Source organism: Indicator indicator, chromosome 28 (assembly GCF_027791375.1).
Source record: "Indicator indicator isolate 239-I01 chromosome 28, UM_Iind_1.1, whole genome shotgun sequence".
Taxonomy (NCBI): Eukaryota; Metazoa; Chordata; class Aves; order Piciformes; family Indicatoridae; genus Indicator; species Indicator indicator.
In genome coordinates this window covers 340132-365494 of record NC_072037.1, presented here as the reverse complement: position 1 = coordinate 365494, position 25363 = coordinate 340132, and the positions used below count along the sequence as shown (strand labels likewise).

The following is a 25363-nucleotide window of genomic DNA, read 5'->3' as shown; positions in this document are numbered from 1 at the left end:
CACATTTGTTTTCCAGCCCTCTGGCTAGCCCTGGGCACTGCCAGCAAATCTGGGCTCACTCTGTGCTTGGTGTCTCCCTGGGACCCCCTGGGAGCAGCTGGCCCTGGGCTGAATTCCCACCCACAGATGTGAAAGCAAGCAGTGGTGCACTACGGTCATCTCACCCAGTGCCAGCAGCTTTGGGGTGGACTGATCAGCTTCAGGATGGTTTTGCTCACCTGCTTTGGGGCTAGAAGCCATGATTTTACTGTATTTCAGTAAACATGAACAAGGAGTTTAGTGAGATCTGTCTACTCTTTCAAAGATTTTTGTATTTTTTTAGTTTTTAATTTAATTTTAATTAAATTCTGAGGTTTCTGTGTCTTTGTCTTGGTGGAGGCAGGTGTGTGGTTCCCATTTCTGTGTGGTTAGCTTTTGGGTGCAAGTGTACTGTGAGCAATGCAGTTAAAGTGAGAAATTGCCACCATCTAGTTATAATCAACCAGGGAAAAAAAATCTTTTTCTTTCCAGGCTTTGGAGAAACAGCCAGAATTTTTTGTTCACATGGCAGCAGCAAACTCCACTCCACCTGGCTCTTTGGACCTGAACCAGCCTGGGTTTGCAAAGGAGATCCTGGGAACTACACTGCATGTCAAATACCTCTGCTCTGATTGCAAGAATATTCTGAGGAGGCCGTTTCAAGCTCAGTGTGGACATCGCTACTGTTCCTATTGCCTAAAGAAAATCATAAGGTAACTTTTGCACCTTCATTCTGGAGGCAGAATGCTTGGAAAGGCATTTTCAAGCCTAAAGGGAGAGAAAAGTCTCATTCTCAGTGAGGGAATCACAGAATGTTAGGGGTTGGAAGGGACTTCAAAAAGTGCTCCAGAGCAAGATCACCTAGAGCAGATCACACAGGAGCTGTGTTTGATCATTGAGGTTCAGAGTCAGCTGCTTTTTCAGGGAATGTGATCTTCAGCTTGCTTTTAGTGCTTCAGGATTTGCTTCAAAGTTCCCTTTTTCAGAATCTCCTGGGTTGTTTTGCCATTCTGGTGGCAATCCAGGTGGATCATCCATCTCCTTCCGTCTTCAGCAAGGCCCCTGAGGAAACTTGCTCCTAAAAGTTTGCCTATAGCTGACATGCCAAAATTTGAGGAATTTAAGCACAAGCTGGTCCTTGTGTTCTGTCTCACTCTTGCCTTTAGGTGAGGGGACTTGAATAGAGCAGAAAATCAGGAAAAGAAAAGAAACTGGGATCAGAAAGGAACATCAAGAGGACACATGAGCAAAGGCTCAATATGGTGTTTTAAAAACAAGAAGATGCTTTAATTCTCTAAAGCCACCAGAAAGTGCTTTATTGTGAAATGCTAACTCTTTCTCTCTTTGTGGTGCCTGCTGATGATTTCCCCATGGGGTAGTGTTGGACCTCAGAAGTGTGCCAGCTGCATTCAGGAAGGAATATACGAAGAGGGAATCTCTATTTTGGAGGCAAACACGGTAAGCAAAACTGCAGTTGAGCACATACAGAAGCTGACTGGTGTCATTAATACCACTTCCAGTTGTTGTTTACAGCACAACTTCTGAGGCTCCCTCATTCCTAGGAAACACTTTCTTCACTAGTGAGAGTTATGATGAGTGTGGTGGACTCCCCAGCCTCAAAATTCCAGGTCACATTAGCATGGTGGTGGCCTATTTAAAGGTGGAATAACAAGTTCCTTGCCATTGGCACACCTCTGAGGACGTGATGTGGCAACTGGCTTGGGAGGAGACTTCATAAAGTCTTAATAAATAATTAAGAGACTGGACCAAAACTGCAGCTTCCCACCCATTTCTGTGGTTTGGTTCCTTTTTCCCTGCTAGGCTTTCCCTGACAACGCAGCTCGTCGGGAGGTGGAGAGTCTGCCTGCTGTCTGCATTAACAGTGGCTGCAGCTGGAAGGGGACCATTAAAGAGTATGAGGTAAGGGTGGAAGCAAGGCTCTCCAGCTCTCTATGTCTGCCTCCTGTTCCTTTGTGCTTGGAGAAGGCTCTGGTGGGTTTCCTTGTCTGCTGACAGCTGTAATGGAAGCTGTCAGCTCCCTGGACTTGACAGATGGATTGGCTGAGTGTGGTTCATATGACCTGCTGGGGCTGAAGGAAATAATTTCAGATTTGCTTCTTATGGCAGGCACCAAGTTGTTGCTTCTGTGGTGGGCACTACCTGCTCTATCTCCAGCTCCTCTCTGCTCTCAAAGACAAGCCAACAGTCAAGAAACTGCTGTGCCATGAGACTGTTGTGAAGTTCTCTGTGTTATGTGAACCTAGACCACCTCATGGCTCCAGACCCCTGTGCTTGGGGCGAGCAGCCCGGCCACCATCCTGTTTCCAGCCATGGATACCACAGCAGTGGGATTGGGTGCTGGGGCTGACTGGCCACCCATGACTCAAAGCTGTTCTGGACAGGATGTCTTTCCAGCCCTGTTCCCCTTGCAGAGCCTTTTTGTGACCCTGGCCATTTGTTCCTTAGCATCTATGCAGCTAGCATGGCCCATGAGAAGTTCCTGGTGAGGACAGCAATGGACCCTGTGCTTTCCAGCAAGTCACCCCTGCTCTGTCAGTCTGCATCATTACAGAGCCTTGGCAGTCAGTGGTGGATGGATGTGAAGTGTTGGTTCTCCTGAAGGACAGTGTTTGAGGACCAGTTCCTCTTGGAATGGAAGAACCATGTGGAGGGCCTGAGATAAGAGGAATCAATTTCATTTCCCTCTAGTGCTCACTGTAGGTGAAGATTGTAGCCACGTGGTTGGTGGTGGAGCTTTGGTCAGCAACTGAGGTGTGTAGGGAAGAGCCGGAGCCTCGCTCTGTCTAGGCTAGCAGTTGGATTCTCTTTGCAATGCCACTGAAGGTGGCAGGAGGAAACAACAGCTGTGGGCTGTGCCTGGCTTGGTGAGCCCATTAGAGAGATGCTCCTGTGCCTCTGCTTCCCTCTCCTGCTGTTCAGTACCTGCCACTTCTTTACACTAGAAGCTGTGCCAAGAGATGAGGGCATGCAGGGTGCTGGATGGCTCTGCTGCCGTGAAACCCTGGCTCACAGATCTGCAGGTGGCTCATGGGGTGCATGTGTGACTGCATAAATATTGCTCAGAGCTTAGCACTGGTGCAGCAGAGGAAGCTTGGGACTTGCATTTGAGGGCACAGTGTGTTACTGAGGCTTCAGGCTCAGGCTGTGGTGTTGGTGCCTGTGTATTGACTCATGCTTTCATTTCTGCTGGTGCCCAGTGACTGGGAGTCACTGCCCAATGGTGACTGTAGTCAGTGAGCTCATCTCCGTTAGACTAAACCAAATCACACTGGTCAGCAGCTTCCAATGCTATTGATTTTGCTGGGACCTTCCTGGGTTTAAAAAGTCTGCAGAGCTCAGCAAAAATTATCACTTACCAAAAGTTCTCCCTGTGTGCTCTTGGCAGCGGTTGATCACAGGCTGAGTCCAGCCAGAACTTGCAGTAGAAGTCCAGAAGGACCCCAAGCTGGTCTGGGCTAAATGTCACCTGGCTGCAGGCATGAGGGATGCTCTGGGATGTGCAGCACTGCTGAGGAGCGTGGCGATGGACAAGGCTGTGCCTGTTCTGTACTCCCCACCCAGCCTTCCAAAGGTCCAAAGCAGCTAACATTTCACAGAGCTGCAGAGTGCTTGGGCTGGAGTCTGTGGGGGGCGGCCTGCTGTGCTGGGAGGGGATCAGGCAGCTGGGGCCATGCTCCAGTTCAGGATGGAGCTTGCCTCTCCTGCCTGCCCTGCAGCATTCCATCAAACAGGCAGGGTGAGCTGAGCCTGTGCCCTCCCAGGAAAGGCTGCTTCTTTCCTGGGAGCTGGTGGGACAGGCGAGGTCTGGCTCCTGTTATCTCTGCTGCAGCTGCCTGCAGCTGTGGCAGATCATCAGGCCCAGCTGTCCCCAGCGGTCAGAGCTCAGGAGGTGGCATGTGGCTGAGGAGGCCTGATGAAAGGAGGCATCCAAAGGCTGCCTGACCCCCGAGTCTCTCGGTGCCATGGACTGAGGTGAACCCTGCCCTGGGGATGGGCTCGGCGCAGGGGGGCAGGAGCGGTGGCAGCAGCTGCAGCCCAGCAGCGTGGGGAAGGTCCCACAGCAGCTCCACCATGGAAAGTCCCTGCTGCAGCTATTTCCGACGGGACACGGAAAGTCCCTCAGAGCAGATTCATTGTTTGCTAATTTCAGTCTTGTGTTCCTGCCCAGAGCCTGCCAGCCTCTGCCCACTCACGGCCCGGGAGCTGCCGGTGCTTTGCTTTGCTAATCTCATCAGGGCACTGAGGAGGGAGCAGAGGTTCTGCAGCTGGAAAGCTCTAGCTCCTCAACCTGTGAATTTCAGCAGACTGATTTCAGTTTTGCTTTCTCTTCAGGCAGCCAGTTCAGGGCTCAAAGTGACATAAAAAACTGAAAGTGTGCAAGCAGCATGGACGTGAGTTGCACTTCTGCTTAGAGCTGTGTGCAGCCTCTGAGGTATTTCAGGGTTTACAAAGGCATTTTCCTGACTTTGTAAATATTTGGAGGCATTTGGGTAAAGCAGTTTGTGGTGGGGCTGGAGGGGATTTCCTTCTCGTCAGGAACCTCCTTCCATGTGTAGGTTTCCTGGTGAGTCTGCCTGAATGTACTTACAGAAGAGCAGACTGTGGGCAGGAGCCCTTGGGTTCATGTGGAAGGGCTGAGGAGGGCTGCAGGAACTCCACCTGGCCCTTAGAGCAGAAGAAAGGACTAAGAACACTCTGTGACACCCAGGTGGAGGGGGGCTGTGGTTCCTCAGCACTGGAGCATGGCTTTGCTTGCCTTGCAGTGCCTCCAACACCCACATCTCCCCTCTGCTTCAGCAACATGCTTCCAGTTCTCCTCTCTTTTATTTGTGCCTCCCATCCTGCCAGCTCCCTTTCCTCACCATCCATCAGGACTGGGGTTCATGGAGTCACAGATTGCATTGGGTGGGAAGGGACCCTCAAAGCTCATTTTGTCCAACCCCTCTGCAGGCAGCAGGGACACCTCCAGCTAGAGCAGTCTGCCCAGGCCTACATTGAGTCTGATCTTGAATGTCTCCAGGGACAGAGCCTCAACCATCTCCCTGGCAACCTGTTCCAGTCTCTCCCCAGCCTCACAGTGCAGAACTTCCTCCTGATGTCCAACCTAACCCTGCCCTGCTCCATTTTCAAACCATTGTCCCTTGTCCTATCCCCACAGGCCCTTTGAACAGTCTCTCCCCAACCTGCCTGGAGGTGCCCTTGATGGGAGGAGGGGGCTGCAGGGGGTTGTTGATGTGCTCAGCTGTGTCTGGTTCATCTCAGGAGAGAGAGAATGATTTGAAACATAAGGAAATGGAAGTGTCTGCTTTATGGAAGGGGAACCAAGTTTTCAGTTGGATCTTGACAGGGATGTTTAAGTTGAAGTTAAGGGAGGATGTTTCTGTGAAAGGAGATGAGCTCTGCTGCTGAGGTTGGCTGACTGCCATCTGTGCTGAGAACTATCTCAGGGCAAGTGGGAGGGGCAGTGTTTCCCTTGCAGCCAGTTATCACCACGGCTTTGAAGAGTTCATTTTAGTTGAAGCCTGGAAGACCATGGAAGATGCAAAACCTCAGAGCTGCCTTCCAGTACCTGAAGGGATCCTACAGGAAGGCTGCAGAGGGACTTTTCATGAGGGTGTCTAGAGACAGGCCAAGGGGGAATGGTTTGAAGCTGAAGGAGAGCAGGGTTAGACTGAGGAAGAAGCTCTTCAGTATGAGGGTGGTGAGACTCTGGAATAGGCTGCCCAGGGAGGTTGTGGCTGCCTCCTACCTGGAGGTGTTCAAGGCCAGGTTGGGTGAGGCCTTGAGCAGTAGTTGAGAGGTGTCCCAGGGGAGGGGGCTTGGGGTAGATGATCTCTGAGGGTCCCTTCTAACCTGAGCCATTCTGTGATTCTCTGATCTTGTCTGCAGTGCTGTGGCCCCACAGCTGGTGATCCTGTGGCAGAGCAAGCAGTCCTGCTTCTGAAACCAGTGCAGCATTCCCTGGCTCTGTCTGAGGGCTTTGGCTGCAAGTGAGGTGCAGTTTGCAGCCACCTGCAGCTGTCTCAGCAGTTTGCCCCAGGATCAGATCACTTTCTTGTGGGAGGATTCCTGGCTGGCACATGCAGGTAACCAGAAAGACCTGCTGCTGTGAAAGAAGGGCTCTGACACACCTTTGCTTTCCACAGCTGGGACTGAGGTCCCTAAACAAAACCTGGTCTTGCTTAGTCTCCTCCAAGCAGAGCTGTAGCAGGCTGCCCAGACATGAGGTGGTTTCCTGTCCAAGCCTGTGGTGGGAGGTGAGCCCTGGGCAGTGCCTGAGATCCTGCACAGGAGGGGAGTGGAAAGCCCCAGCTGTAGAGGGTCTGCTCTTAGCTCCTGTGAACGTCTCAACCTTCTTGTGGTGGCCCAGCCAAGTAACATTGCTGGCCTCTGCCTCTTGGAGAGCAAACAACTGTCAGCTGTGAGCTCTGGTGGGTGCTGTTTTGTCCCTTCTGTGTCAGTGTGAACGCAGCTTTGGGGATTGTGGGGCAGCTCTTCACACCCCAGAGATGTTCCTGAGGCTCCATGTGCCTGGCAGGGGTCGAAGTCACAACCACACACACATGGACACTTCCAGTTCTTGAGACAGAGCAGAGAAATCAGGTTTGAGATGAAGCCACTCACCACAAGCTGACATGTGACAGACACCCATCCCAGGTGTAATGTTTGTCTCACCTCCCCTTTCCCCAGTGGAGTTCTCAGCCTCAGGCTGGAATAGCCCTTCTGAGCATATCACCAGCTCCATGCTGCATGTGAGGCAAAGGAGACAGCCTTGGCCCTGCAGCTCAAAGAGCATGGCAGGTGGCAATCCCACCCTTCCAAATGGGAAGGTTATGCAGGCAGTGGAGACTTCACCTTGAGACTGTCCCCTTTGGGCAGTGCAGGTGAAGCTTTGTGTGCAGGTGGAAGGACTGCTGGGAGGGAGGGAGGGAGGTCTCTGCAGGGGTTGGCATGAGCAGTGCTTCAGGGGTCTTATGATGCAGCCAGCAGTACTGCAGCCAAGGACAGCAGGTGGCCATCGGAAGTAACCATCAGAGGTGAATTCAGAATCACAGCTTTCTGCACAGCCATGTGGGAAGGTTTATGAGTCCCCATGGGTGCCTTCCACTGAGCTCTGAGAACATTTCATGGCAGTGTTCCGCTAGTCACCATGTGGCTTCCAGCCAGCTTAGCCTCCCTCTGATTTGCTCTCCATCTTTGAAAGGAAAGCTAAGTTAGCTGAGCTGGAGGCAACAGAGCCTTCAGAAGAGGCTGAGGTGATTGGGGCTGAGCCTGGAGAGGAGAAAGTCCAAAGAGACTTTAATGTGGCCTTTCAGTACATGCAGGGAGTCTGCAAGAAAGATGGGGAAGGACTATTGATGAGGGCTGTGGTGACAGGACAAGGGGTGATGATTTCAGATGGAAATAGAGTAGGTTTAGATTAGGTATTGGGAAGGAATTCTGTACTGGTGAAACACTGGCACAGGTTGTCCAGAGGAGTAGTAGATGGCCTGGGCCTGGAAACATTCTAGGTTAGGTTGTTTGGGGCTCTGAGCACCCTGATCTGGATGTCCCTGCTGCCTGCAGTGCCAGAGCTTTCCATTTGCAAACAGATTTAGTCTTCCTGGATACAGCCCAGGTGGGGCACTGGCCATGGGGCAAGTCAGGTTCAAACTCATGCTAACCTAAAGTGCTCTGGGAGTCCAGCCTGGCTCCATTTCAGACTAGACTCTCCCCAGGAGAATAATTTGCCTGGTGTGATGGAGGGATTTGGACAAAGCATGCTGGTGGTATGCCACCTTCTTGTGGTTGTGGAGCTCAAAGCAACCAGAGAAAGGCAGAGCCAGTTTCAGGAAGTGGTAGAATCCCTGCTGCTGCTGCTCTCAAATGCTTCTTGGGCCTTCATGCTTCTTCACACCCTGCTCTTGCTCTCTTCAGTGCATGATGCCCCTCTACCAGTAACCCCCCAAGCAAATGTCTGCTGCTCAGTCCCAGAAGCTGACCAGCAGAAGTTTCTGTACTGGTTCTGAAAAGAGGCACTATGAGGCCCTGGGCACCCTGACATCCTTCCTGCTGGTTTCTGTCCTCAACTCAGACACCAGTGTCAGGCAGCAGAGCCAGGCTGCTGTTGGTCTCCTGTGCCATCACCATGAGACATGTGCCCAGCTAAGGCAGGAGCAGTTACTGAGGGGAACTTAATCTTTGGGTTTGACACTTTAAGGTTTAATTATTTAAACCTTTGATTATGAACCTCATGAGGCTCACTAAGACTGCACCTGGATCGAAACTATCAATCCAGGCTGGGGGAGGATGTGATAGAAAGCAGCCCTGAGGAAAAGGAGTTGAGGGTGCTGGTAGGGGAGAAGCTGGACAGGACTCAGCAGTGGGCACTGGCAGCACAGAAGGCCAAGGACAGCCTGAGCTGCATCCAAAGCAGTGTGGGCAGAGCTGGAGAGAGAGGATCCTGCCCCTCTGCTCTGCTCTGGGGAGAAATCACCTGCAGGGCTGTGTACAGGTCTGGAGCCCTCAGCACAGGGAGGACATGGAGCTGATGGAGAGGGTCCAAAGGAGGCTGCAAAGATGATCAGGGGGCTGGAGCAGCTCTGCTGTGAGGACAGGCTGAGGGAGCTGGAGTTGTTCAGCCTGGAGAAGAGAAGGCTCCAGAGAGACCTTAGAGCAGCCTTCCAGTACCTGAAGGGGCTACAAGAAGGCTGTAGAGAGATTGTTCCCAAAGGCCTGCAGGGACAGGCTGAGGGCAATGGTTTGAAATGGGAGCAGAGCAGATTGAGATTGGGTGTGAGGAAAAAGTTCTTTGTGATGGGGGTGGCTGGGCACTGGAGTGTGCTGCCCAGGGGTGGGGGTGATTTGGGCTCAATCCCTGGAGATGTTTGGAGTGAGGCTGGACAGGGCTCTGGGCGACCTGGGTTGGTTGGGGATGTCCCTGCTCAATGCAGGGTGGTAGTGCTGGATGGGCTTTGGAGGTCCCTTCCAGCCTGGGTGATTCTCTGCCTGATTCTGTTTGTGAGGTCAAGTGAACTTACTGGGGTGTCTGTCAGCATCCTGTCCCAGCAGGGTGAGCAGTTTGCCTGCAGACAGCTGCTGTGGTGTTCTCAGGCAGCCCCTGCTCACGGCTGGCTCTGTGGATTCCTGCCTGGGTTCCTGCACTGCAGCTCTGTGTTGCTAGGCTCTGTGCAGTGGTGCAGGGACTGTGTGCACAGCAGGCAGCCTACTGCTGTGGGGAAGGGGCCGAGCAGGCCTGGCCTTACACCAGCCTTAGGCCTGCCCTGACGTGGAGGAGATGCACCAGAGCAGGGCATCCCAGGGGGCCTGTGTTGGGTAGCATCTTCCCATCTCAGGAGCTCCAGAGCACCTGGGGTTGTGACAGAGGGGCAGGAAGTGACTCCTGCTTCTTGGCACAAGGGAATTAGATTCCCTCAAAACCTACCCAGTCTCTTTCACATTGGGAACCTGTTTGTACTCTTTCCTGTACAATTCTGTGAGCCCACCCTTTTTCCTGTGACCAGGCTAAGATGCCAAGGGAGCCCTGTGCTGGATACTGCCAGAGCCCTGCCAGTGCTGTGCCATGCCCTGTGCCACTGCTGCTGGCTTTCCTCTACTGTCCTGTTAATTCTCCTTCTTTCTTGTTTCTCCCCTCTTGATGCCAAGCCCTTCAGCTTTGTCCATGCTTGTGGCTGCTGTTGCCATGCTCAGAGATGAGCAGCATTTGAAGATCAGCCTGGAGGAGCCTGTTGGGAGCAGAGCTGCGGAGCACAGCCAGCCCCAAGCCTGCTCCACTGCACCTGTGCCAGCCCTGCCCTCTGTGGGCACCTTCCTGGGGGTTGGTGGCAGAGGCCTGATGCAGCAGCTGTGTCCAAGGCTGCTCTGCTCAGCCCCCTCCAGGTCTCTCAGCTGGAGGGGGAGCACTGTGGCACACAGATGGACTTTGTTCCGCCACTGCAGGACCTCTGTAAAAGCAGAATTGTGTGCATGGGGCAGGCTGAGGGCAGGGCACTGGGGAGTAGGGCGCACCTCCAGCTCTGCACCTCCACACAGGGATGATGATTCTCAGCACCAGCCTCTTCCATAGCTCAGGTGAAGGTCAGTAAAGCAGCAGCTGGGTTAGGCTGCAGTTTCCCCTTCTGTCCTGTGCAGGCACAAGGGAGCAGCTGATCCTGGCATTCCTTAGGGAGCTCTCAGGGATCAGCTGCTGTTGGTAAATCCGGTGCCACTTCTTCTCTTTGTGTGCCAGGGCTTTCTTGCAGGGCTTCACTGAACTGTGCCCACCTTGCTGTCACAGAGCTGCCAGGAAGGGACTTGCAGGTTCTGCTGATTGAGTGCTGATCTCAGGAATGCCCTGACAGGAACCTCAGCTGCAAATCCTGCAAATGTTCTGCAGGAGTCCTGGCTCCTGCACAGGCAGCTCCAATTGCTGGCAGGCCTGAGGGGGAGAGGCCTCAGCACCTCCAGCACGGTCAGGGAAAGGCAGGAGTGGCCATCACAATGCAGACTTGTGCCCTGAGGCAGTGCCCAAAGCTGCCCTGGTCCTTCCACAGGTGGCGGTGGCTGCTTTTCCAGTCCCTCAGTGGCTCCCAGGGGCTCCCCTGTTCCGAGGCAGTGTGTGGTGTGCAGGCTGCTGCTGGTGTGTCTCAGCCTTTATTTTTAGGGAATGCAGTGGATGTGTGGAGCTGTGTCCATGGCTTTGGGCTTCACTGAGTGGGAGGCTACTAACTCTGCCCAGTTGGATTTTCCTGCTCCTGCTGCTGGGTCCTGCAGGCTGCTCTGTGCCTTTGTTTATAGCTGGTGGGTGGGAACTCAATGCTGAGGTAACCAGAGAGCAGCCCTGGAGCTCTGAGCCACACCATTGTCTGCCAGCTCCTCTTTAATTCTTCTGTTGCTGTCCCTTCTCCAACCACCATCAGACTTCCATGGCAGGTTCACTCTGGGAGCATGACCTTGCTCTCACCTAGCCCCCTTCAGGTGATGGCTTTCCAGAGCTGCCTAAGTGTTCACAGCAAGTGCCTGGGTGTCAGAGATGTCCCTGCTGCAGCAGCTCTGAGTGTCAGAGATGTTCCTGCTGCAGAGGCTGATGGATGTGGGTTTGGGCCACGTGTAAACAGGAGGATTGCTCCATTGCTGGGGATCTGGAGCAGGGCAGCTCAGGCTTGCAAGCCAGCCCCTGGTGCTTGGCTGCTGGCTGGGGTGGGTTTCTTGCAGGGCGGTGGAACCATCACTGCGTAGAGGCCTGTGTAGAGGGGGAAGGGGCAGAGGATTCCAGGAGAGCCCCAAAGTGTTTGTGCAGAGGAGTTTGTGCTTGTGCAGAGGTGCTGTCTGGGAGTCTGGATCTGTGCTGGTGGAAGCTGATGCTCCTGGGTGTCTGTTTGCACAGGGACCAGCTGTACCTTCAGGCTGGCTCCCTGCTGGTGCTGCAGGCTGGGCACGCTTGGCAGGGCTGCCTGTGCTGTGGGTGCTGTGGTGGCAGAGTGTGGAGTCAGGATGCAGGAGAGGTGCTGGCAGTGGGGGGTAGGGGGGTGGTAGTTTCACACCTAGCACACTGGCATGGTTTGAAATAGTCCCTCTGTAAATAGCTGTCTCCACAGTGAAGTTCCCTTCATCCCATCTGTTCTCATGCCAGCATTATCTGGGTCGTGGGGAAGATGCTCTCTGGAGTTTCTAGAACTAGAGAGCGGTGGATGGGTAGCAGAAAAGGTTCAGCTCTTCCTCCTCCTCCTCCTCCTCCTGTGCATGCGGTGGGGTCCGTGCAGGCAGCACTGCCCAGCTGGCCCAACACTGCTTCAGGGACAGGGCAGTGAGGTTCACTGGGAGGATAAAGAGGAGGGAGAGTAAGGAAGGAGCCAAAGCTGAGCCACTGAGGGGTTTCACTTTCCACTTTGGGAGCAGGATTGAGTTTGTGCTTGTCCCCCCCAGACAGTAACTTGGTTTAATATGATGGAGTGTTCACATAATAGATAACAGATAATAGATAGAGAGGATAATAGATATGATGGAGTGTTCACAGTGTCTGGGTTCACATTACTGCTTCCTAAATGGTTCTCTTGGTTTGTTGTCTTCCTGTTCCCACCATGGCAGGATCCTTCACTTCTCTTGTAAGCTGATTTTTGAAATGCATCTTGATGGCATTTGCAGCCTTGTTCCAGCTGGCTGGTGGGGAGGAGAGGGCATCAGCAGTGTGGGACTGACACAAGGGAGAGGCAGGTTCTAGTACTCCTCTTTAGCCAGCGTCCCACAGCCCTGACCATTTGTCCAGCTCAATGAACTGTGTTTGCTTTTGCTGCAGGGCTGGGGGCCAGGCTGCAGGGGCTGGTAAATGAAGCAGGAATCAAATATTTTTCTTTCTGGCTGAAAAACAGTTTTCTGATTTGAATGTGAAGATAGCATCAGACAGCTCAGCCCAGGGTGTGTTGAGCTGGCTGGGGGCTCATATTCCAGCTGGCTGATCACCATTACAGGTTCTCTTGCTGAGGCAGTGGCTTCAGTCAGCCTGCCTGATCCTGTATCTTCCTGGCAGAACCACAAATAGAGCTTCCTGCTGCCTTTCTTATCCATCAAAGCAATCATTTGGTTTAAAAAACTTCATCATTATAGCAGCTTTCGAAGCAAGGCTGAAGCTCCTTAGTCACCCAACCTTCTGGCAGGCTGGAGGTGGCCCAGTGAGTCAGCAGGGAGAGCTGCCAGGGGGGCAGGCTGGTGGAGCACAGCACAGTACAGCACAAGGCTCTCCTGTCATGAAGCAGGAAGGGGACCCTTGTGGGGCTGTGCTCACCATAACCTCGCTGGAGCTTTCCTTCAGAGAACCAAATGTTCTCCTCTCCATTCTTTCACAGGCTCATGATGAAGTCTGCCCTGAATTTCCACTGACTTGTGAAGGCTGTGGGAAGAAGATTCCAAGGGAGAAGGTATTCATGGGGCTATGGTGGATGGTGGTGTTCAGCATCAGGCTGGCACCGATATCCTGAGAGCAGAGACTGTGACAAAGTGGGTGGGGATCAGCTCAGTGGCAGCTCTTGGCACAGATGGGAACTGTCCATAAGGCTCAAAGTGCTGCTGTGGCATGAGTGAACCTGGCTCACCAGCACTTGGAGCTTTGCACTCATGGAATCCTAGAGTGATAGAGGTTGGAAGTGACCTCTGGAGATATCCAGTCCAACCCTGCTGCCAGAGCAGGGTCACTCAGGGCAGGTCACATAGGAACACATCCAGGTGGGTTTGGAATGTCTCCAGAGGAGGAGACTCCAAAGCCTCTCTGGGCAGCCTGCTTCAGGGCTCCAACACCCTCATACCAAAGAAGTTTTTCCTCCCCCCAGGACACCATTGAAAAGAGCCTGGCCCCTTCATCTTGCCCCCCAACCTGCAGACATTTGTAAACATTGATCAGATCCCCTCTTGGTCTTCTCCAGGCTAACCAGCCCCAGGGCTCTCAGCCTTTCCTCACAGAGATGTTCCCATCCCTTCATCATCCTCATAGCCTCTGTTGGACTCTCTTCAGTTCCCTGTCTCTCTTGAACTGGGGACCCTAGAACTGGGTACAATACTCCAGCTCTGGCCTCACCAGGGCAGAGTAGAGGGACAAGAAAACCTCCCTTGACCTACTGGCCACACTCTTAATGTACCCCAGGATGCCATTGGCCTTCTTGGCCACAAGGCCACATTGCTGGCTCATGGGTAACTTACTGTCCTCCAGGACTCCAAAGTCCTTCTTCATGGAGCTGCATTCCAGCAGGTCACTCCCTGGCCTGTGCTGGTGCCTGATGTTGTTCCTCCCCTGGGGCAGGACTCTGCACTTGATCATTTAGGCTTCCCTTTGTGGCTCTCCAGCCTGTCCAGATCTCAGTGAATGGCAGCACAGCCTGATGGTCTGTCAGCCAGTCCTGAATCCAGTTTGGTACCATCAGCAAACTCGCTGAGGGTCTATTCATCCATGTCCTTGATGAAGATGTCCAGTAAAGGAGGTGGCAACAATGTTCTTACTCCTGATGGTCAGCAAGAAAGGTTCTGCTGTCAGAGCTGCCTTGGTGAACACAAGCAGCTGGCAGCAAAAGGGACAGGATAGGCTTCCAAGGAGTTAAAACCAGGCATGCCCAGAAGTCATGGAAAGATCTGAAGAAGAAAGGTTGAATGCTGTCTCTCAAGGAAATAAAAAGGCATGAGATGAACTCTGCCCTGGAAACATCCCCACACAAGCAGTGTGACATGCACTGCACCTGGCATGGTGTGGGATCTGGAGAGGTCCAGTGCTGAACCTGCAGGGAGCTGGTCACAGACACTGCTCTCTTAGATGTTGCTACACTCATCTATTCATGAAATGGTTGGCTTGGAAGAGACCTTCAAGCTCATCCAGTTCCAACCCCCTGCCATGGGCAGGGACACCTCCCACCAGCCCAGCTTGCTCAAGGCCTCATCCAGCCTGGCCTTCAACACCTCCAGGGAGGAGACAGCCACAGCCTCCCTGGGCAACCTGTGCCAGTGTCTCCCCAGCCTCACTTTCAACAATTTCTTCCTCATCTCCCCTCCCAGCTCAAAGCCATTGTCCCTCATCCTGGCACTCCCAGCCCTTGTCAAAGTCCCTCCCCACCTCTCCTGGAGAGGTGCTGGAAGGCTGCTCTGAGTTAGTGCAGTCTTTTGAACAAGCCCTGTTGAGAGCTGGACTAGATGACATTTAAAGGTCCCTTCCAAGCTAAAGCATTCTGTGATTCTGTGGACCCAGTACTGACCCCTGGGGAACACCACCAGTTACAGGTCTCCAGCAGGACTCTGTGGCATTGATCACAGCCCTCTGGGCTGTCTTGCTCAGCCAGTTCTCCATCCATCTCTGCATGCACCCTCCTAACCCACACTCCCCCACGAGGATGTTATGGGAGACAGTGTCAAAAGCCTTGCTGAAGTCCAGATGGGCATCATCCACTGCTCTCCCTGTACCCACTTCTGCAGTCACCATTGCTGCCCACACCACCTGTCCTGGAGTGGTGTTAGGGTACCTGGGAAGAGGACACTGGTGGCTCTGAGGGGCACTCATGTCCTGTGTAAGGCCACCACTGCTCCAGTTAGGGACAGGGACCTCATTTCCAGCTAAGTTATTTCTAATTAATCTTGTAATGGAATCTGTGACTATAGGGTCTTGGACTTCATGATCTTAAAGGTCTTTTCCAAGCTAAACAGTTCTGTGATTCTCTGCTGCTGGCTCCTGAGTTTGAACCTTGGTTCAAAAGTAAGAAAATCGAAGTTTTGGGAAGCAGCTTCCAAAAGTCAATTCCTGAAGCCACCCTGCCTCTGCTGGCAGTTTTGTGCCTTTGTAGCACAGAACAGGGAGAGCAGAGGCATCAAAAAGATGAGCAAAGAATTGTTCTAAATGGGCAGGTCTTGGGATGCAGATCTGCTTGCCTGCAGGCTGAGGCAGTTCCCATAGGTGGTGTAGCCTGTGGCTGATCAGACAGCTTTGGCTGGAGCTCAGCAACAAGAGGAGAGTTGACAACCTTTGGAGAGGGGACAGCCCCTCAGGAGGGCCATAAAGATGTGGAGAGACTCTGTAGGGAGAAAATGAGAAGGGCCCAAGCCCAGCTTGAACTTAATCTGGCTCCTGCTGTGAAGAATGATAAAAAAATGTTCCTATAAAGACAGCAACAGCAGCAGGAGAGCTCAGGAGGCATGGGAGGAAGCAGTGGGGAAGGCTGAGGGACTCAGGGCTGTTTTTGCCTCAGTCTTTAGTAGCAAGAGGAGCTCTCCTCTGGGTCCCCAGCACCCTGAGCTGGAAGACAGGGAAAGGGAAAGGATCAAAGCCCTCACACTCCAAAGAGAAATGGAGAGCAACCTGCTACAGCATTTAGACACAAACCTGTGGGAGCACATGGGATCCACCCAAGGGTGCCAGAGGAGTTGGCAGGAGGGAGCTGGGATTGTTCAGCCTGGAGAAGAGAAGGCTCCAGGGAGACCTTAGAGCAGCCTTCCAGTACCTGAAGAGGCTACAAGAAGGCTGCACAGAGACTATTTGCCAGGGCCTGCAGGGACAGGACCCGGGGCAATGGTTTGAAATGAGAACAGAGCAGATCAGGATTGGATGTGAGGAACAAGTTCTGCACTATGAGGAAGGTTGAGCACTGAACAGGTGCCCAGGGAGGTGGTTGAGGCTGGAGATATTCAAGGTGAGGCTGGACAGGGCTCAGGGCAACCTGATCTGGTGGAGGATGTCCCTGCTGAGTGCAGGGGGTTGGACTGGATGAGCTCTGGAGGTCCCTTCCAACCCAAACCATTCTATGATTCTATCTTGAGAGCCATCATGCATCACACACAGGACACCAAACTGATTTGGCACAGTCAACCCACCACACACAGGGCAGTGTCCTTAGACATCCCAGTGAGGGGCTGTTGAGGCCAGCAGAGCATCTTCCCTGGCACAGCTGCAGCTGCAGGAGCTGCTCTGAACTCTCAGCAGGACCAGCAGGAAGCTTTCTGTTCTCTGACAGTGCTGAGCTGGAGATAAAGCTGCCTACCTGTGGCACACCCCCAGCAGGGCCATGTCAAGCACCCAAGGTGAAGTGGCCCTTTGATAGGGTTGCTGCTGACACCTTCCCTCCCTCTGCCCTCAGAAGCTGGTTGTTCAGCATCCATAACATCTGCCTGTGCTGGCTGCATACTCAGGTGAGCAGTGAGACCTCCTGGCTGGCAGGAAGAGCTGAGACCTCCTCAGCTCCCAGTGCTGCCTTTTTGTCACAGTGGCAGGCAGTGCCCAGGTTTAACCAGAGAGTTTGGCAGCTGCTGATTAGCAGGCTTGGGCGTTCCTGGGGTCCTCTGTAATTTCTGGGGCATCAGTGAGATGGAAGGGGAGCTGCTGGGGACGTGCAGGGCTGACATTGCCTTCCTTCCTCTCTAGTTTCGGAACCACGTGAAGACTTGCGGCAGACCCAAGGTGCCCTGCAGGTTTGAGGCAGTCGGATGTGCTGAGGTGGTAAGGGCTGCTCTGCTGATCCCTATCTCTGCTCCTAAGGGCTGCTCTCTTGATCTTTATCTCTCTTCCAGAGTTAACCCCCAAGCTGCTGCCACCAGACTGGTAGAGGTGTTTGTGTTCAGACCCTGGAGCAAAGTGGTTTCAAACCCTTTGCTTAGCATCATCTGCTCTCCAGAGCTTGGGTGTCCAGGGAATGAACTTCATGGGGAAGAGATTTTTGACACTGAGGGTGGTGAGAGGCTGGCCCAGGCTGTCCAGAGAGGTGGGAGCTGCTCCATCCCTGGAACCATTCCAGGTCAGGTTGTTTGGAGCTGTGAGCAACCTGCTCTAGTTGGGGATGTTCCTGCTGACTGCAGGGGGGTTGGACTGGTTGAGCTTTAAAGGTCCCTTCCAACCCACACCCCTCTGATCCTAGGAAACCTCCTCCTCAATGGAAACCTGAGTGCTTTGAGGCTCTGGTGGTGATGCTGCTTTCAGCTGTAAGCACAGAACTGGGGCCAGGCCATATTTCTTCATGTGGCTGCTGTTGGTGATGTTCTTGTGGCTCCCTGCTTGGGGTGGGTACAGTTGAGGCTTTGCTGTTGCATCCATCTGACAGAGCCCTTGGAGGAGCGGTGGAGAAAGGCAGAGCAGACCAGTGTGGGGAAATGTGAAGCATCCCTCCTGGGCTGTGATTTGCAGCATTTCTAAAGGAGAGCAGAACACCTCCCCCCTCCCCCCTGCCCCCATAGCAAGGTTTGACTTCTTTGGGGTTTTCCCCCTCATAGTTTGAAGCTGAGTTTATGACCTCACAAGAAGGAAATTGTTCAGTGGATGGTGACAGCACAGATGGAGCTTGCTGAATGGGGGCTGTATTTCTCTTCATTTAGGTGGAAAATGATAAGCTGCTAGAGCATGAGAGCAAGTGTTTGCCAGAGCACCTTTACATGCTGCTGAGCTTCGTGCTCAGCCTCAAGGCTGGATCTGGAGACCTGAAGCCCCTTCCTGCCCTTCCCTCATCACAAAACAGCTCCCCACTACTGGCAGAAAACTCCCTGTGCTCAGAGTCAGAGCTTTCCAGGTCCCTGGAGCTCCTGGGAAGGTGTGAGGCTCTGGAGAGGAAGACAATGACCTTTGAGAACATTGTCTGCGTGCTCAACAGGGAGGTGGAGAGAGTGTCCCTGACCGCTGAGGCCTACAGCCGCCAGCACCGCCTGGACCAGGAGAAGATCGAAACGCTGAGCACCAAGGTGTGTGGCCCAGCAGAGGCTTTCTCAGTGTCCTTTCCACCCTGTTAGCTGGCACTGCCTCCCTGCCTGGCCCTGGAGCTCCACACAGCTGGAGACAGAGCTAAGATACCTTTGTGCCTGTGCCAGCCCTCGAGCGTGAGCTCAGTGGCAGCTAACCTGCCCCACACGGTGCCAGAGTTCTGCAGACACTGAGCTCTGGCTGCTTGCTGCAGTGTTCCAGTGAGACAGAGCCCTCAGCATCTCACTGCATCCCTCTGTAGCCATAGGGCTGCCCTCCTTCCGCACCCTTCTGCAGGAGGGTAATCATTGATGCTGTGCTGAGCATTGTGCTGAGCTTGGTCTGGAGGTGTGGTGGAGCTGTCCCCGCCAAGATGCTCCAGCACAGCCCCTGCTGAGCACTGCCTGGTGTCCTGGCAGCTGAGAACTGTGCAGTTTGCACCATAGCTGAGCTCTGTCAGCAAGAGAGCTGCCAAAACTGGTGTGAAACTCTGTTAGCCAGCACTGAGTACCCTCTGGAGGCCTGGGCTGGGTGCAGATTCTTCTCTTTCTCAGTCTAGTTTTGTTACAATGCTGAGTGAGGTTTCCCCCCTCCTCAGTTCCTGTGCTGCTACACAGAGATGCTCCTGGGGGGATTTTCCCACTTGCTGTGGGGAAGTTTCCAGCTGAAGCAGTGAGCTGTATGGAAGCAGAATGGCAGGGTTCAGAAGGAAGCTTCAGCAGACTGCCTTGGGCTGCTGAACTCCTCCCTGCTGTGCCCCCTGTCTGCTCTGGGGATGGCTTCTCCCTGAGCAGCTGTGCTGGAGGGGCTGCTGGTGCCTGCTGGCTTGCCTGGCTCTCACAGCAGCCTGTTTCTAACCAGGCTGCTCCGTGTGTCCCACTGAGCAGGTCCGGCAGCTGGAGAGGAGCATTGGGCTCAAGGACCTGGCCCTGGCTGAGATGGAGGAGAAAATCCGAGGCATGGAAGCCTCCACCTATGATGGAGTTTTCATCTGGAAGATCACAGAGTTTGCCAGGAAGCGCCAGGAGGCCATCACAGGTCGCTCTCCTGCCATCTTCTCTCCAGGTGATTGTCCACCAGTTTGCCAAACTGCTGAGTGTGATCTGTAACAGTGTCCTGAGTGTGCTGGGCATGCAGGTGGGCTTCTGTTCCGTTCCCCCTGGAGCCTGAACCACTTTGTTTTAGCACTGGGCCAAATGGAAGTGCTGCTGAAAGAGGTGGTCCTTGATTGCATGAGGCCTTTGTGATTCTCCTGATGGATAAAGTCACTCTGATAGCTCCAGAATAGCCCTGCATAACCCTTCAGTTGGAATCAAAACACTCAGAGACTATAATCCCAGAGTCCCAGCATGGTAGGAGTCGGAAAGGACCTCTGGAGCTCATCCAGTCCAAGCCCCCTGCTCAAGCAGGGCACCCACAGCAGCTTACCCAGGAGCACAATGCCCAGGGTGGGTTGGAAGCTCTCCACAGAAGGAGACTCCACAACCTCTCTGGGTAGCCTGCTCCAGGCCTCCAGCACCCTCACACCAAAGAAATTTCTCCCTCTGTTTAGATGGAATCTCCTGGGTTCCAGTTTGTGCCCAGTGCCCCTTGGCCTGTCCCTGGGTACCACTGAGCAGAGTCTGGCCCCAGCCTTTTGCCCCCCACTCTTTAGATCTTTCTGAGCATTGCTCAAATCCCCTCTGGGACTGCTCTTCTCCAGGCTCAGCATCTCCAGGGCTCTCAGCTTTTGTTCTTCACAGAGCTGTTCCAGGCCCCTCAGGCTTTGGAGCCTTCACTGGGCTCTCTCCAGTATTTCCTTCTGTTTTGATGTGGGGAGTCCAGAACTGGATCCAGTACTCCAGATTCAACCACCTTAGGGCAGAGTAGAGGGGGAGGAGAACCTCCCCTGAGCTGCTGGCCACACTTCTGAATGCACCCCTGGAGGCCATTGGTCCTCTTGGCCCTGAAGGCACATTGGTAACTCATAGGTCTCTTGTCCACCAGGACTCCCAGGTCCATCTCCACAGAGCTACTTTCCAGCAGGTCAGTCTCTCAAACCAGCAGTGAAGTGGTTAAGGCAGGCAGGACACATTAGAGCCCCAGAAATATATTCTACTGCCCAAGGCAGCCAGGAGACTGTGGCTGAGCAAAGGCCAAGCCACACCTGGGGAAGTGCTTGCACACCTGCCAGGGGAAGAGGCTCCCCTGGCCCCACTGCCCGAGCCCAGTGCTGTTCTCCTCACCAAGGAGGATGTTGCACAGAGATCAGGAGGTGCTGATCTGGCTGCTCTGCTTCTGAAAGTGCTTCCCAGGCTGCTGGCTCTGAGCTGAAAGCCTTTTCACACCATTCCAGTGCTGCTGGGGAGCTCACCTCACAGCAGGGTGGCTGAGGAGGTGAGGTGGTGTCTGCCTTAGCAGGGGCTGCTGAGGTCCCAGCATGCTCAAGAGCTTTGGGAGGATGCCCAGAGCTGTGTGCAGGCCCAGAGCCCCTTCCTGGTGCTGTGACAAGGCAGAGTGTGGCTGGGCCACAAGAGAAGTCCACTTCAAAATCTCTTTTCTGGATGTGGGCTGCTCAAGGTCCTTTTTCTCTTGAAAAGTGGAAAGAAAAAAGGATTCTCCTTCTTGAGGGCACCTAAGGTGATGCTGAGACTCTGCACATGCAGTCAGCTTCTCCTTTCCATGGCAGCAGGAGCTGTGGGGAGTCCCTGTCCTGCTCCCCTCGGGGGAGGGCAGCACTTCCTTCTCCCAAAGCCAGCAAAGCTGCTTCAGGGCTTGCACCCTGTCCATCTGCACCATGCTCAAGGGCAGCTTGAGCTGAGCATCTTCAGAGGCTGTGGTCTGGAGGGAGATACTGAGCAGAGCTGACTCCTGTCCTCTGGCCTTAGGTGTCCCAGCAAACTGTGTCCCACCTTGCTGCTTCTGAGGCCCCTCCCTGGGCTGATGCCACCTGGGGTCCTTGCAGAGGGTGGGATTTGTTTTTCTGGGTTGGAGAATCAGCTGGTGGAAGGAGGGAGGGAAAGGGCTCAAATGTGAGAGGCTTTGTCTGTCCAGGCATCTGTCTGGCCATGCTGCTGCTCCCAGTGCCACTGGTGCCTCCTGCTCCTGGGCGCCATCCTGAGCCTGGCAGCAGTGGCAGGGCAGCAGTGGCAGGGCTCAGGGCTTTTCTGAACTTTCTCCCTCAAAGTAAAGGCACTTGGTGTGTCCCCAACCCTGATGTGCTGCTGGTTGCTCCCCACAGGCTGCTGCTGGCAAAGGCAGCACTTGAGGTCTTTAGTTTGCCTCCAGGAGCAGGTGGTGCCCTGTAAAGAAGAGATCCTGGCTCCTGGTGCTGCTTTGGCTGAGGAGGAAATGTCCCTGGTGGAGGTGGTGCTGTCACCTTGGGAAAGGAAGCAAGCAGACCAGGGCTGTTTGGGCTGGGAAGGAAAGGGCTGGAAAGAGAGAGGTCAAGGGTGCAGATGGCATGAGAAGGAAAATTGGTGCAATGCTTTGGTTCACACTGAAATGTGAAGGAGAGGAAACGCTGAATGAAACCAGTGTGAAAGCAAGGAGGAGACAGCAGCATTGCCCCTGGTGCTGTAGGCACACAGCCACTGGCACAGGAGCTGCAGAATCCTGGGTTCCAAAAGGCAAATCCTGCCAGGAAAGCTTCAGCAGGGACAGGAACCCAGGCAGTGCAGAGAAGCTGCTGCTGGCTGGCAGAGGCTGGGGGGTGACTTGCTGGGCCTTTGTCAGGCAGGTGGGCAGCTGGGTGCCCAGCTCACTGCTCATGCTGGCAGGGCACGAGCTGGTCAGCACTCTGCCTGGCCACTGTCTCCTCTGGCTACCCCTGCTGCCCTGCCCAGCTGTTCTTTCAGTGCCCTGTCCAGTTGCACACTCACAGGGTTACAGGAGTGCTGAGAAGCCCCATATGGGCACTGAGGATGTGCTGCTTGGACTGGTAGTGGGTGGCATCTGCTCTGAAAGCCAGCAGGTGAAGAGGAAGGATTAGAGGGAAGTGGGTTGGGGACTGCCAGGAGGGAACTGGGTGACAGAGCCCTGGTCTGGCTGTTCAGGGAAGAGCACCAAGTCCTACGGTAAAACACCAGCTCCTGGCTCCAGCCCTGGACCTGAGGCACAGCTCTGTGCCACTGGCAGAGGGCAATTAGCCACAAGTCCCCTTCTGAGACCTGTTCCTGTGGCCCTGCACAGGTCTGATCACTTCATGGTCCCAGAGCAAGGGAGTTTGAGGTGCCAGAGCCTGTGGCCAGCTGTGCAGGGTGGTTGGGGTCCCAATGGGAGAGTGCAGCTCACCTGCCTCAGCTTTGTGCCCATGGGGCTGGGTGGGGAGAGCCCAAGGTGCCAGCTGGTGCCCTGCTCTGTGCTGCAGTGCTCTGCATCTGAGCTTGTGACTGCCTGGCCTCAGGCTGTCCCCAGGCCAGCCTGGGGGGACAACAGCTGCCTGGTGGCTGTGCCTGGTGGCTTTCCAGAGCTCTTCCTGGATCTGAAGTGCAGTGCTCAGAGCTCAGCAGCAGCTGCTGGTGCCAGGCCCTGCTGGGGTTGCTGCTCACCATGTCTGTGCTGCACCTCTCTGACAGCTTTCTACACCAGCAAGTATGGCTACAAGATGTGCCTGCGAGTCTACCTGAACGGGGATGGCACCGGGCGTGGCACACACCTGTCCCTCTTCTTTGTGGTGATGAAGGGACCCAACGATGCCCTGCTGCGCTGGCCCTTCAACCAGAAGGTAGGCTTGGGACAGAGCCCTCCTGCCCAGAAATCTGCCTCTTGAGCACCCACTGGAGCTTCTAGATGCCATTGGTGTGGCCTCCTTAGCAAGCAGGAGAAGGACTCTGCTGTGTCAGTGCCCCTGGGGTTTCCCCAGCCTTGCTGAGGGCAGGGCAGGGGCATGGACTGGCAGTGCCTCTGGGATGTGAGCAAAGCTGCTGTGTGCTCAGGGTGAGGGAAGGGTGGCCTGGCCGGGGTGCTCAGGGTGCAGCTGGTGCTTACTGGTGCAGAAGCTCTGATTGCTGTTCCTGCAGGATTGTGGCTGAGTGGGCAAGGTGCTGATGCAGAGAGGGCCACCTCTCACCAGGGCACACCAACTGCATCTGAGTGCCACCTGCCTGGTGTGCTGGCATGGGGAGTCCTGGGCAGCTGCAGGTTTTCAGAGGCAGTCTGACAGGCCTGTGCTGCCACGGGGGTCTGCAGTAATAGGGGAGGATGTGGGAAGGTTTCTGCAGTGCCCCTGAGGTGCAGTTCTCCACTGCCCTCGCAGGCGTTGCCCAGCCCTGCTGTGTGAGCAGGTTCGGGTGCTGGGTTTCCACAGGCCCTTTGCTCAGGCTCTCTGGTGCCTTCCCAACGTTACCCTGCAGGTGACGCTGATGCTGCTGGATCAGAACAACCGGGAGCACATCATCGATGCCTTCCGTCCCGATGTCAGCTCCTCCTCCTTCCAGCGTCCTGTCACCGAGATGAACATCGCCAGCGGCTGCCCCCTCTTCTGCCCTGTGTCCCTGATGGAGGCCAAGAGCTCCTACGTGCGGGACGATGCTATCTTCATCAAAGCTATCGTGGACCTCACAGGCCTCTAACCCTCCTCACCTCCTGGAGCAGTGAACGCAGAGCCAGCCCCGAGCAGGGCCTTCCCCTCTGGTGCTGCCCTCCAGGCAGGTCTCAGAGCCAGGAGGGGGCAGAAAGTGGAATGAGAAAAGCATTCCCGGGACGGGACCTTCAGTGGGAGTGGAGAGGAGGTGTCTGGTGGGAGCCCTCTGCCCTGGTGCCAGAGAGACCTCCCCCAAGAAGAGGCTTGGGTGGACGTTTGCAGTCTGCAGGGGAGAAGATCTGCAGGGCCTTGGGTGTCGGAACTGCTGTGGGCTCCCAGCGCAGCCCTCGCTGCAGCCTGGTGCACAGCCACAGGGCTCAGTGGTAAAGCAAGGGCTGCCCAGGTAACCACCCACGTGGGTGTCTGGCTCAGCCATCTGGGAGTTCCTTCAGAGATCTCCAGGCTCCTGGAAGTTCTGAGTGCTGCTTGCTCTGTAAGGGAAAGGAGTGTGGCAGACTGGGTGCCAGCCAGATGAGAGAGGTGGGACTGGTTGGCTTGGCTGCTGTGTCCATGCCATCAGGGTTTGCAGAAAGGGATGCTGAGCCAGGCTGTGTGCCCTGTGGGCAGTGGTACCCTGAGTCTGCCCCTCACTGTGGGTTTGATGGGGTTGGTGCTGTGAGCAGTGTGCTGCGAGCACAGGACAAGACAAGCAGTGCCTGCCTGGCAGTGAGTGTGGGGCAGCACTGGAGATGGCCATGGTGAAAGAGAAGTGAACTTCCCCTGGGGGCACCTCGCCTTCCAGCAGAGGAGGGTGACAAGGGCTGGGCGCAGGAGGGCAGCACCCTGACCCTGGGAGCCCCAGGTGGGTTTTCAGCCAGAGGTGCCATTCCCTGCCTGCCAGCAGATGAGCAGCAGAGGGCAGGGTGAGGGTGGCAGCACTGGAAGCTCTCCTTGCTCCTAAGCTGGCATTCAGCCCCATCATGGGGCAGTGTCAGCATAGCAGCCCTACCAGAGCCCTCAGCTGCTAACCACATATGGCTGCAGCCACCATCCCTCTGTGTGGGCACAGTCATGCCCACGGCTGTGGCACTGATCTGGCTGCACTGGCGGCTGCTGGCCAGCCCCTGCCCTCCCCCAGCACCTGCTGTGCCCACCAGCAGCAACTGGCACTGGGAGCACTGAGCCTGCTGGTTCCTGTCACTTGCTCAGCCCCTGGCTGGGCCTGCAGCTGCCTGGGCTGGCGAAGTCCCCAAGTGAAGCTCTGTCACAGGGCTCCTGGCAGTGCTCCGTGTTGGGCAGCAAGTGGTCAGCAGCCCAGAGGAGCCCTGGCTGTGGAGAGGACACCACCAGGCCCAGCTGATGCCTCTGGAGCTGCTTTGTTGTGGCCAGAGGAGCTGGGTGGGCAGCTGGCCAGGCTGGACTCTGGAGGCTTTGCTTCCTTCTCTCCCCTGTGCCCTCACAGCCACATCTGCATCCAAGCACAGCCCAGAAGTTTTGCTCCTTACAGGAGCTGACTGCTGCCCCCACCCTGCTGTCCAGGACCCTGCTCAGCTCCCCCAGTAGTGAGGCAGGAGGGTGGTCACCCTGTGGGTCACTGCTGGCAGGCCCAGGGGATGTCAGGCTGCAGGTGGAAGAAGGCCCCCAAAGCCCTTTTCTGC

At 54.9% G+C, this 25363-nt stretch overlaps 1 protein-coding gene across 1 annotated transcript; it reads left to right on the top strand.

Annotated features, from left to right (window-relative positions):
- Nucleotides 1-543: 543 nt before the first annotated feature.
- Nucleotides 544-23754, top strand: TRAF2 (TNF receptor associated factor 2). Its single transcript, XM_054393209.1, has 10 exons — nucleotides 544-731; nucleotides 1398-1476; nucleotides 1840-1938; nucleotides 10366-10422; nucleotides 12861-12932; nucleotides 16901-16975; nucleotides 17845-18204; nucleotides 19090-19267; nucleotides 22759-22907; nucleotides 23536-23754. Exons 1-10 carry the CDS (start codon nucleotides 544-546, stop codon nucleotides 23752-23754), a joined length of 1476 nt encoding a protein of 491 aa, XP_054249184.1.
- Nucleotides 23755-25363: the final 1609 nt, after the last annotated feature.

Excerpts from the sequence above, each read along its gene's own strand:
- TRAF2 (XM_054393209.1), top strand. The coding sequence starts at position 544 with ATGGCAGCAGCAAACTCCACTCCACCTGGCTCTTTGGACCTGAACCAG. Across the intron at positions 1,939-10,365 it reads GGACCATTAAAGAGTATGAG|GAATGCCCTGACAGGAACCT; the intron begins GTAAGGGTGGAA and ends TGCTGATCTCAG. Across the intron at positions 18,205-19,089 it reads TCGAAACGCTGAGCACCAAG|GTCCGGCAGCTGGAGAGGAG; the intron begins GTGTGTGGCCCA and ends CCCACTGAGCAG.